General features: G+C 41.6%; 3 protein-coding genes across 3 annotated transcripts; 2 read left to right on the top strand and 1 right to left on the bottom strand.

The window, feature by feature from the left end:
- Positions 1 to 332: 332 nt before the first annotated feature.
- On the bottom strand, positions 333 to 805 carry LOC111221389 (histone H4). The gene has a single exon (XM_022744760.1). The coding sequence runs from the start codon at positions 691 to 693 to the stop codon at positions 382 to 384; it is 312 nt and encodes a 103-aa protein (XP_022600481.1). The 5' UTR covers positions 694 to 805; the 3' UTR covers positions 333 to 381.
- Positions 806 to 1,692: 887 nt separating this feature from the next.
- On the top strand, positions 1,693 to 6,873 carry LOC111221388 (E3 ubiquitin-protein ligase RNF26-like). Its single transcript, XM_022744758.1, has 2 exons — positions 1,693 to 1,781; positions 2,801 to 6,873. The coding sequence occupies exon 2, from the start codon at positions 2,807 to 2,809 to the stop codon at positions 4,082 to 4,084; it is 1,278 nt and encodes a 425-aa protein (XP_022600479.1). The 5' UTR covers positions 1,693 to 1,781; positions 2,801 to 2,806; the 3' UTR covers positions 4,085 to 6,873.
- Positions 6,874 to 9,733: 2,860 nt separating this feature from the next.
- On the top strand, positions 9,734 to 11,933 carry LOC111221373 (complement C1q-like protein 2). The gene is made up of 4 exons (XM_022744738.1): positions 9,734 to 9,960; positions 10,176 to 10,268; positions 10,759 to 10,890; positions 11,492 to 11,933. The coding sequence occupies exons 1-4, from the start codon at positions 9,780 to 9,782 to the stop codon at positions 11,764 to 11,766; spliced, it is 681 nt and encodes a 226-aa protein (XP_022600459.1). The 5' UTR covers positions 9,734 to 9,779; the 3' UTR covers positions 11,767 to 11,933.
- The last annotated feature ends 214 nt before the right edge of the window (positions 11,934 to 12,147 follow it).

Here is a 12,147-nt window from a genome sequence, read left to right as displayed (position 1 = left end):
ACTTCTACTGCTGGAAATAGGAATTATGTACTATGAATAATTAAACAGGATTACTCTTAAGATTTGGTGGCTTGCAAAAAATCAAATATAATATGGAAAACTATTGAATTAATGAATTTTAAAATGAATGAAGCCTTTACGTTTGATAATTGAGTACTTTGCAAATAGAAGTTACATAGTTAAACAACTGGAGTTAGATCAGTGACCATATGAAATCAGCAGTATCAAGCTTTTTACTGTGTTGATATGTAATAGTGTTGATGTACTGTTAGCAGGTTTAAGCATTTCTTTGATTAGATAAAGCAGGATTAATCTCTTGAGATTTAGTGGGTGGCTCTTAAAAGAGCCTTTGAGTGTCGGTATGAGCGGGTCAGGGTGAGTTTAACCGCCGAAGCCGTACAGGGTGCGGCCCTGTCTCTTCAGGGCATAGACCACATCCATGGCGGTCACCGTCTTCCTCTTGGCGTGCTCGGTGTAGGTGACGGCGTCACGGATGACGTTCTCCAGGAAGACCTTGAGCACACCGCGGGTCTCCTCGTAGATGAGACCGGAGATACGCTTGACTCCGCCACGGCGAGCCAGACGGCGGATGGCGGGCTTGGTGATTCCCTGGATGTTATCACGGAGAACTTTACGGTGACGCTTGGCGCCTCCTTTTCCGAGTCCCTTTCCTCCTTTGCCGCGTCCACTCATTTTCTCTTCGTTCAGATTAAAGAAGATAATGTGACTCGCCGGCAGACACTCAGTCTTTACATGTTATCTGCGGACGTAGGAGAGGACTGATGGCGCGTTTTTCGCTGGGCGGGGCCACACTCAGCAGCCTCCCTACAGTTGTAGCAGCCAACTGAAAATTCTTCTCTCTGAATCTTTATTTTTAAATACTTTATTAAACAAAAAGAAAAATGTAACGAAATAATTTCTGGTTATTTAAAGGCTCGTTAATTAAAACTAATCAACTCCTCATAGCGATGATTATAACGGTAAAGTTAGTAATCTATATCAGATGTAAATCAGTACATTTACTCAACCACTGTATTTATATACAGTGTTGATGTATATGTATATTTTCTTTTTATGCTACTTTATTCTTGTACCACACTTGGTTACTGGTTACCTTTTCTTTGCATACAAAACGTATGAGGAGTTTATTAAGTATGATGCCATTTCATAAATTACATGGCTCAACAGTAGACCTATATAGAAGTAGAGCTGAAACAATTAGCCATTTAATCAATTAGTTGATTGACTGTCAATGAATTGGCAACTATGATAGATGATAGTCCTTTTTTCATGCAAAAATTTCATTTTTTTGATTTTATTTATTCAAAAATATTTTTTTTCCTCTCATATGTGTGGATTTCATGCTTTTGATTTCAATAATTTATATTTATTTTTTATTATAAGGCTCTAACCACTGATCTAGATTGGTGCAAAAACTTTTGCACTTTTTGACTTTTTTTTTTTTTCAACTTCATGAAGCAAAAAATAACAGAAAGAAAGGGGCTTTTTAATGTCTTCATGGAAAGACAGACTTTAGTACAGACACACTAAAAAGTCCCATTAAATAAATCAGAGATGAAGGGAAGCAGACAGTCAACCCGCTGTGCTCACTCCGAGCCGCCTGGTGGCGGTGATGCACCGAATACACCGGTTACCAACCGCCGTTAAAAACCAAAGACAAGAGGAAGACGGAAAACATGGTAAAAAAATAATCATGGCTAATACTTGTAGTTCTCTGTGAATGTTCCAGCGGTTAAATCTTCCTGCGCCATGTCGCTACGGTGAGTCACTGAAAACGGTCTTCAGCCGAATCTTCCCCGAAACCTTTGTTTTTGTTTATGATTTAAATTCCCGCCTCGCTCGTTGAAGATGACGGGTGTGGTCTGCTCGGTGCTGTTAGCGACGTTAGCAAGAGATGCTGAAAGCTTCAGACGTAAAAGATTAATACAATGCCTTGACCGAGGTTTGTAGAAGTTACGGGACTTTGTGCTGTCTTTCCACGGACACATCCACTGACGTCTGTTTGCAGCTCAGTTAACGCTTCTATTGGAACAACCTAAAAAATGTCGTTTTAATACCGAACTCCAATTAGAAATCAGCTAATTTTACGTGTACTGGACTACACGCTCGTCACAAGTAGGAGATAAGTAACGGTTATTTAACAAGAGGTTATGTTAAATTCGGCGCACACATCATACACAGCAACAGTCGTTAAAATAGATTTTCAATATAAAGAAAGTGGTGTGTTTGTCATTCATTCCCACAGTCAACGACAATTAAAACAACACAATAAATTGACTGAAATTCTGTGAACGTGTCAGCAGCCCCCTTCCTGCTGCCATTATGTCATGTAAATATAAACGTGCAGGAAAGTAGGTAAGTACTTTTACCAATGTTCTGCACTTGCACAGTTTTTCAGTTACTTGCTTTAAACTTTGACTTTACTACATTCAAGTAGCAAATGTTGTGATTGTATACCCCTACATTCATTTTAAAGCAATAATTACTTCACAGATTCATTGAATAAAACAAAACATAATCAACAAATGCATCATGTTTCACCCCCACCCCCCTACTTTCACTTTTGTACTTTAAATACTGTGCATTTTCTTGCTAACACTAGGTATTTACATTACAGATCACAATTAGTCTGATATAAGACAATGAATTTAATCTGTTCCAATGCAGTTAAAATACAACATATATTGGGATTTTATGAAATCTACATTGTGAAGCAGTTACTGACTGATGCAGTGTACTGTGCAGCTCTAACTCCACTTGTGACTTCCCCTCTCTCCAGTCTAATATGGATGAAGTGAACGTGGTGTCTCTTGCTGTTGGGAGATGTGTGGACGCCTGCTGCCTGCTGCTCGACCTGGTTGTCAGGACGTTCAGCTGGCTGCTTCGCTTCCTGTCCGCCATGGGCGTTTCCTTCCACAGCACGCTGGTCACCCTGAGCAGCTCCACTTTGGTCGAATACTGGAACTTTGCTCTTTTCTCCTTCCTTACCGCCACCGAGGCCGTCTCCAGCGCTGCCCACGCAGCCCTGCACGCTGTGGAGGGCTGGCTGCAGACGCTGGGAGGTGTCTTTGAAAGTTTCAAGATGATCGGACACCTATTCTGTCATGTGGCGTGGCGCACCAAGGACGTCCTGCACCGCGGGTTTATTTTAGGGAGCTGCATCCTGCGACAGACATGTGAGGGCGTCCTCATCGCGCTCAGCCTCGTTCTCTACTTCGTCAACACGGTGGTCAACATCGTGCTCATCAGCACGCAGAACTGTCTGTCTGTGTTGGCGGGTGTCTGGGAGGCGGTGGCGGGCCCTGTCCACAAAGTAGCGGAGCTGGCTCTGAATCTGCTGACCTTCCTGTACAGCTGTCTGGTCGGCGCCTCTGTGTTGCTGTGGACGCCCTGCCAGCTGCTGCTGGACTTCCTGGGAGCGCTGGGACGTGTCTTCATCACTGTTTTCATGGTTGACTCACACGGCCTGCTCGTCACAGCGGCCATCATCTCACTGGCTTTGCTGGTATTGAACCCTCGGCTTCCTGTCCTTGCTGGACAGCTGAGCCTCCGTTTGGTCACCGCTCTGCCGGGGGCCCGTGGCATAGAGACCACCTTTCGCAGGCTGTACGCGGTGATGCTGGAACCAGCTCTGGTCTACCAGGAAGTCCACACCAGGGCAGGACAGGACACGAGCAGGACGAGGCTCCTGGACACAGACACGAGCGGCTTAATGACTGAGGCCGACCCGCTGCCAGCGAGTAGCCTGAGCCAGCCGGAGTCAGTGCAGCCTCACGCTCAGCAGGACGGAGAGCCGGCGAGCGGCAGCAGCAGGATGAGTACATCCGAGCCGAGCTCGGTGGGGGAGGACGGCGAGCTGCTCACCATGCTGAAGGAGCAGGAAGAGAGGAAGAAGTGTGTCATCTGCCAGGACTTGAGCAAGACGGTGCTGCTGCTGCCGTGCCGTCACCTCTGCCTCTGCCGGCACTGCGCCGACATCCTGACGCAGCGCAGACCCGCCCAGCAGCGCTGCTGTCCGCTGTGCCGGCAGCACATCTCACAGACCTTGGACGTCTTCCTCTGATCGGTGATGGATGAACAATTACAAACTGCAGCGCACAAGAGAAACGTGGCTTTGTGGTTGCTTTTTCTGTAGAGCTACAACAATTAATCAATTAATCTAATAGTTGATCGACAGGAAAATAATAAGCAACTATTTAGATAATCGTTTAATCGTTAAGAGTCATTTTTCTATGATAGCAAACCGTCTGTTTTGGACTCTTTCTTGGACAAAACAAGATATTTGAAGCATTGATTTGGAAATTGGAACTCATCAATCAACTGAGAAAATTATTTACAGATTAATCAATAATAAAAATAATCATTAGTTGCAGCCTCATCTGTGCTCTCATATCAAACTCATGAATTAATCATTACACGAGTAGGTATATCTTAATAGCTCTTGGGTAGTCATGCCATTGTGTTCACCAACAATTATTTTTATTATTGATTATTCTGCCGATAAGTTTTGCCTCACAACTTTGCAGAGCTCAACACGCTTCCTTCAGATGTAGTGTTCGACCTAAAGACCAAATACTCAGAAATACTTAGTTTGCGAACGGTGGGACCGCGTCGTCTCGTTTCAGCATCGTCCTCGTAACGAGAGCGTGCACAGTCTCATCGCAGCGCGTGTCATGGGAAAAAAGGCAAATTAACACAAAGACGAGATGCTACAACTTCTGTTGCTGCTTGATTCAGAATGAACTCACTCTCCGTGACTCATTTACAAGAGTCTCTCTGATATAATCCACTGATTTAAAGGTTCTCAGAAACACAGAGGTTGTTGTTTATCAAAAAACCGAAGCAGGCCCCGCCCCCTGTTAGTCATTGACCACAACCTGAAACTGAGCGAGGATCAGGAGAAAAACATCAGTTATGTAATTATTTCAGCTATGGTAACGGTCACTGCTGCGTATTGCCACTGATTTCCTGATTTCTTCAAAATCTAATCAGTTCATCCTTCAGTCCCAGTGAATGTTTGTGCCAAATTTGAAGAAGTTTGGTAAAGGAGTTACTGAGATATCACGTCCACGGGAACGGGACGGACGGAAACCTGAAAACAAAACGGCTGCTGCTCCGACTGTCGCCGGCGGGAAGGAATAAAAATATTAACGTTTACATTAAGAATGACATTAATGCACTAGTTACTTAACGTGACGGACAGTTCACACGCACGTCTCCAGAAACAATAGGAAGGTCAGTGATGTGCGTTGCTAACACGCTCCTGTGCACCAGCTGCGTTAGGTACGAACGGGTACACGCGACTTCTCTCGGCACATGGCTTTGCTTTTCTCCAGCTCCTCGCCGTCAAAAGAGTTTTTAAGTCCGAAATGTAGCCACACATCTGCCTTTAGACCTGTGCCTTCACCGCGTCTGCCGTGGCCCTCACATGACCAGATGTCGTTACGTGAGACGGGTGGTCACACGAGACTAACGGGGTTAGAGCTTCAAACATCCACGGCCCAAATTTAATATCACAAACTTTTCTGTTTTAATATCATTATAAATGAATGATAAAGTAATTGATTAATGAGTTCATCACACAGTCACTATCTTAGCGTTTGAGGGACCATTGTGGAACAGTTATGTAAAATATCTTTGCCAAAAGCAGTTGTAAAATGAATTGCCACAGGGCTGAACAAGCCACCGTAGATGATCACCACTACAGTGCACATGTCCATCAGACCCTGTGTAGATATCATTTCATATGAAATACTGGAAATATATTCAGATATGACTGGAATTTTTTTAAGTTATGTAACTCATCTAACCGATCAGTATTAAGTACAGCTCGTACACAAACATTTAATAAATGGTTTATAACACACTATAACGTAGTTGTAAACGGATATAAAGACATTAAGTCAAAAATATTCATAGTCGTAACGGCTCCTATGAAAACATTTTATATTATTCCAGCTGTATTTTACTGTGTTGTTAATTATCTGTTTATACAGGAGGAGATAGAGTTGTGAACAAATACTTTATACATACATATACAGAAAACACAACTACATCATAGTGTGTTATAAACCATCTATTACATGTTTATATGCAAATATTTTATTTTAAAGTCGCCTTGTTTTTTTTTACTTTTGAGACAAAGAAAGAAACTTGAACATGTTCATTTCTGGATTCCAGAAACTGTGACAGACATTTTTCAATATTTCCTGACAATTTATGGACCTAACAATCAATACTGAAAATCATCATGATCAATACATTATTTTACATTTTCTTTTACATTTCAGAAAAAGTTTAGAGTTTATTTCTATTGGCTAAACCTTGTTCATTAATGTTTTGATTGCCTTTTGTTCTTTTTTTAAAAATCAATTTCCAGTTGCACTATCTGTATTACACTGGTCTCAGTAGAAGCACAAATATTGAACTCCATTTCTGCACATTGGTATTTAACCTTCAAATGTGGAAGTATGTTTATCTTCTGAGAGAGTGCCATCAACTCTGAAATGCCAAAACAAGGAAACGTTCTTAAATCTCTAGATATGTAAAGAAATGTGGAAGGTCACTGGCTGCTGATTATTAACACTGGATTTATACACTTGAGGTTTTGTGCCAAAGACTTTAAGTTACAATTGTTTTTGTATTTAAATGTATTGTCCTGTTTTTTTTCATATTTCGAACTTTTTTTTTATTTTTATTTAAAAGTTGTCACATTTGTTTAAGACAGAATATCTGCTCAGGATGTTTAATTTGAGTTAATTTGAAACTATTTTAAGTTTTAACATGTAATAGACGATGCCTTCTTTTAGCGCACTGCTACAGATTACAAAACATAAAAAACTGAGTGAATCACTTTGGGCGTTATTTGTTTTCTTTTTTTGGTGCCAAAGCGTTATCAAAGCTTTAATTCAAATCAATGTTCTGACAAATTAATCATAACACAAAACAATAAGGCTCATAGTAAAATTATTGTGAAATATGCAACACAAATAAATCATCACTGCTAATGTTAATACTTTAACCCCAAATTAGATTTCAATGTTTAATTCAAGCAGGCATGTTTGTGACCAGACTGTTTGGGTTCGGTTCGACCTTCACGGCCCCAATGATGCCGCCCTTGATTTGGCGTTGCACTGCTACTATATGTTCAGCTGGTTGGACAGTTGCATGAATAAGTAGGTGTACAGGTGTTCCTAATAAAGTGTGTTGAGCATATATATTTAGGTTCTGCAGACTGCCAGGTTGAGGTTAAATATTAAACCCAATCATGTCATTTCACTTCAGAGGGACATTCTGTTTGTGCAGTAGACAAACGGCACAGAGTAAAGTTTTGTTTATTGTGAAGCAGTGATGTAATCTGATTACATTATCGTTAGTGATCAGTGTCTCCAAAGCCAAGGCTGCTCACCTGCCAACAGCCATGAACTAACATTACCAACAATGGAACTGTGACCAGAACTGATTCATCATTTCCTCATTGTTTTTCCTGACCATGACACTCGGTTCCTCGTGTCTCACAATGAAGTTTTGATTTGTATCTTTGCCCTCCTGCAGAACAGGTGTAACTGAGTCAGGTGTGTGGTTAGCTTGAAGACACTTCCTTGGGTTGAAGTCAGGCCTATGTGATGGCCACTGAAATACCTTGATTTTGTTGTCCTTCCTTTGGAAGTATTCTTGGGGTCATTGTCCATTTGGAAGAACCATTTTAAACCAAGCTTTAACTTCCTGGCTCATGTTTTGAGATGTTGCTTCAATATATCAACATCTGTTTTGTGAAGTGTGCCAGTCCCCTAAAAATTCAGTCTTTTCTTTTTTTAATTAGATTGTTATAATGCAGCACTGTCTACTGCCAGTCTTAAATCACTCATTAAACCCAATCATGTCATTCAGATTATAAGTAATATGTGCAGATGACATAAGTTATGCTTTTTTTGTGAAGCAGCTTTGGGAACTGATAAGTCTGTTTCCTCATATTTCTGGCACTGTGAGAGACGGTGTTGATTTCTTTGTAAGATGTGGTGTCAACTTGGTTTTCCTGTTTTGGGGAATGGGAAAATATTCACAGAACAATACAACACATTTAATCAAGGCTTCAAGCCCCAGACAACTTAGTGTCAAATCTTAAAAAAGTGTTTACACATATGTGAACATACAGGGACATAATGCTAATCCTATCCTATATACTCTTCCTCTCTCATCTCCATCACCGTCCCTCTTTCTTTCTCTGTCTCATCTTGTTTTGAATCACCTTCCTTCCAAAGCTGAACTTTGATTGATGCATTTTCGTCTGTGAAGAGGATAATGACATGGCCAACTGATGTTTACATGTAAATGTTACCAGCCTCTGTTTGGACAATCATAAAATGAAAGTAAAAATATACAAGGTACCTCGTGGTAAACTGCATTTCAACCCTTTACACAACTGAATTGAAAGAAAAGCATTTAAACTGAAAATACCAGAGTAGCAAAAAAAATGCTCTTGTATTTTAATTAAGAAAATAAATTCACATAAATTTGCATTGATATGAATTGAATGTATACATTTTTATTCAGCCAATTAGCGACCCAATAAAAAAGGTGCAGTGACCCATTTTGGGAAAGACATATTTAGGGAAGGTTCAGAAAATTCAGCTCATAAATGCAAGTGGAAACACAAGCACAGGTGTAGTGCTGCCAGAGCGCACCAGAACAACGCTCCGCCACTTTTATTCTCCAAGCGATGAAATAAAATATGCACAGTTGGAAAAATCCGGTGAAATTTATCTACATTTTTAAGCACTTAAAGATCCGATCATCACTAAAGGTTATATCATGAAAGAGCTAATAAAAACAAATGTAATGGTTAAAGTTGTCATTTGACATTTAAGATGTATTGATTGATTTCCAAACGTCAGTCTTGCATTGAGTATCAAGCACGAAAACATTCCACCTTAAAAGATGCTGGAAGCTGCCAGTTTCTTTATCTGTGATGCTTTTACACAGAAACATGACAGTCAGTAAGCTAAACCATGCAAACAGTACTACACCTCTGCACACAAGCTAATGTTCAAAGTTTTACAGCATGTAATGTTTTAAAAAGCATCTGTATTAAAATACCATGCCAACAAGAACCTGTGTTCTAATTGGTGCATGGACATATGACGTCACCTCTTTCCAGGTGAGGCCAGGAACACGCTGGATGCGTCGTGGTTGTGCAACGTCTTGGTTCTACATTTTGGCGCCCATGTTATCGGGTTAGAGCGCGCGCACTGCCTGAGTGAGACGCGCGTCTCTCGTCTTGTTGCGTGATCAACAGATTCGGTTTCTCGCCTACATTACTCGCGTGATGTGATATACGCAGCGCAGGCAGTGTGTTCCAGGCAAAAGCCACGCCCACTTTAAACCAGCGGGAAGAACAAAGAAAAAAAGAAACAGAAATCTCTAATGTGAAATAAACAAAACTGTTCTAACTGGCAGATAATCTGTTCATGTTGGATCCAACTGATCAGAGTGAAAAGCTGTTTGATTAACAGGTGTTCAGGGTCAGACAATATCTGATCGTGCTTGTTGAACTAAGCAGCTGCTTTAAAAATGTGTGCACGTCCCTGACATCCATCTACACGCCAGAAAATACAGGTATGTGACTGTTCTGGTTCAAGCTACTGCATCTACAAATGATTCCACCTCCTTGGTCTACACGCCTCTTTTCGCTCTGCTTTATAAAGACCACACAGGTTTGCAGAAGACAGAGTTGGACTGTGTGAACGTCCAGTGTGAGAATGAAGATCACTGTGTGTTTCCTGCTGTTGCTGCTGGTCGTCTCCGTCTCCACGGGTCAGCCTAAGACGAAGACACTCCAACAGCCCTTTCCACAGGACGTCCGCACTGTGCTGAGAGAGATGACCGCCTCACTGGCCGTACTGAAGGTGGAGGTGACGTCCTTACAGGAAGTGAATCAAGGTAGAGTATTATCTCAGGTAGTGACAGAAGTAACAGCACCAGGGAAACTTCACTAGGATCCACTGTTGTTTTATCTATCTTATGCCAAAGCAGTTCATATCCAAAACAATGGAAATATAATTAAGTAACCCAACATTTTGGATTTTGTTTGCTTAAATTTTACAAATACATTCAAGCAGAAAAATCTCACTCAGTTATTTGTGCTCTTTCTTCAGCATCTGCAGCGAAGCTGAAAGAGCTGGAGAAGCAGGAGGCTGTGGTGGCGCAGCAGGAGGCTGAGATCAAAATGCTGAAGAAAAATCTGGAAGGTATTACGTCGAAATCATCATTACTCTGATCTTTTAGACAGAAAATGACAACACTATCACTATTTCATAACAATATAGATATCTGGTGCTGAAACCAAATGCTGCCGTATCTGCAATCATTTTATTTCCCCTTCATCAGCTGAAGATCAACAGAACGTGTTTCTTGGAGAAAATGTGTGATTGCTGTCAGCTGCTGCTAGATCTGAGATCTGAGGAACACGTTTCATTTTTACACAATTCAATCACTTACAGCGCCACCTGGTGGCCAAACACTTTACAGTCTTTGAAGATTATTGCATTTACACACAGTCCTGTGCTAACAGAGGTTTTCTGACCTAGAAATTAGGGCCTGACCTCCGACTGTTGCGATGAGCCTGTTGTATTTTATTTGTTTGTATTTTCCTTGTTTATAAAAAAAGACACAGAATAATGGTTTCATTGTGAACACCAAAGACAGTTTAACATAATCACAAGGCTTTCTCTCTCTCAGCCCAACAGGTGGCTTTCTCAGCCTCTCTGTTGGCTGATGGCGCGCAAACTATCGGACCCTTCAACAAACACACCACTCTGATCTTCAAACACGTCCTGACAAACATTGGAGGTGCCTACGATCCAAACACAGGTACTGACCTCTGAAATATCCAAGTGACAGTTCAGGTTATTAAGCTTTGGGTTGTGCAAGGGACTGATCTATTGTCAGTGTCTCACCTGCAGCAGATTCAGATCAGGGCGCTCCCAGTTTGGAGAAGCAGCAGGAGCACCGGTACAGAAGCTGAGCAATGTGTAGGGATGGGTACTACTACTCTTACCGATACTGCTTATCGGTCCGGTACTTAAACGGAAAGAAAACGTTTATCTAGCAGAGAAAAAAAAAGAAAAGTGACTGCTCCAGTACCGATAGCAGAACCGTTGAGGTTGGAGCTTATTGATACGGCGGTTTTGAATAATGTAGTTCAGTTCACAAGTAGTTTGTGAACCACTGAACTACCGTATTCCTACGCACAACACTACTATGCAAAAGCGCAACTACAGCATGCGCAGGAATACGGTAGCGCTGAGCTACTGCTGGTAATACTCTCACTGTGGATTACTACCTCGCTCAACCCCACGTCAAAGAACCCGAACTGTCACTTTGATAGCAAATGTCCCTTTCCTGCTTTGTTCACGTCACTGTGATTGACAGATGTCGCAACAGCTGACTGACAGAAACACGTGTCCCACAGGTGTGTTCACTGCACCGGTGAGAGGAGCGTACCACTTTGAGTGGCACATAGGTGTGCATGCATCCAATACAGCCGCTGTGTTGGTCAAGAACACAAACCACATTTTTGCAGTAGCTGAGCACCAGGGATCCGGTTACGGGAGTTCTTCTCAATGCGCTAATCTGCGTCTGGAGGCTGGAGATGTCGTGTTTGTGCGTTTGTGGCACGGTGCAAAGGTATTTGACAATATGAATCGCCATACCACCTTCAGTGGTCATCTGCTTTTCACCATGTGAGAGGGAAACACTCCCTCCTTTTCTTCACTATATGTTTTTTATCTGAATCTGCATGAAAATCATAGAAAAATAATGGTTATACTGTATTTCTTTATTTTCTTATCAAAGTTTAAAGTGATTACATTTTCTGATTGTCATTTGAATTAAAGGATAAACACTTTATTGCAGTACTATCTTTGGATATTTCTTTATTTTTATAATGAGAATAAGAAACAGAGAAAGGTAAAGTGATGTACTTGTAATTGTGCATGTGCTGCTAGGACCCTGCGTTGTGTTTCTTGGTGTGTGTGGTGGGGGTGTCGTACGGGGAGAAGGAAGCGCTGGACTCAGTAGTTATAGATTGTGGCTGAGACCCAGTGGCATGTTTTAGTTCACAATGAC

This window comes from Seriola dumerili, unplaced genomic scaffold, assembly GCF_002260705.1.
Source record: "Seriola dumerili isolate Sdu_G_001 unplaced genomic scaffold, Sdu_1.0 BDQW01000086.1, whole genome shotgun sequence".
In the NCBI taxonomy this organism is placed as follows: domain Eukaryota; kingdom Metazoa; phylum Chordata; class Actinopteri; order Carangiformes; family Carangidae; genus Seriola; species Seriola dumerili.
This window is presented reverse-complemented; position numbering and strand designations above follow the sequence as displayed.

Coding starts and splice junctions, on each gene's coding strand:
- LOC111221389 (XM_022744760.1), bottom strand. CDS start 693: ATGAGTGGACGCGGCAAAGGAGGAAAGGGACTCGGAAAAGGAGGCGCC.
- LOC111221388 (XM_022744758.1), top strand. CDS start 2,807: ATGGATGAAGTGAACGTGGTGTCTCTTGCTGTTGGGAGATGTGTGGAC.
- LOC111221373 (XM_022744738.1), top strand. CDS start 9,780: ATGAAGATCACTGTGTGTTTCCTGCTGTTGCTGCTGGTCGTCTCCGTC. Junction 10,269..10,758: donor GCTGAAGAAAAATCTGGAAG/GTATTACGTCGA, acceptor TCTCTCTCTCAG/CCCAACAGGTGGCTTTCTCA. Junction 10,891..11,491: donor TGCCTACGATCCAAACACAG/GTACTGACCTCT, acceptor CGTGTCCCACAG/GTGTGTTCACTGCACCGGTG.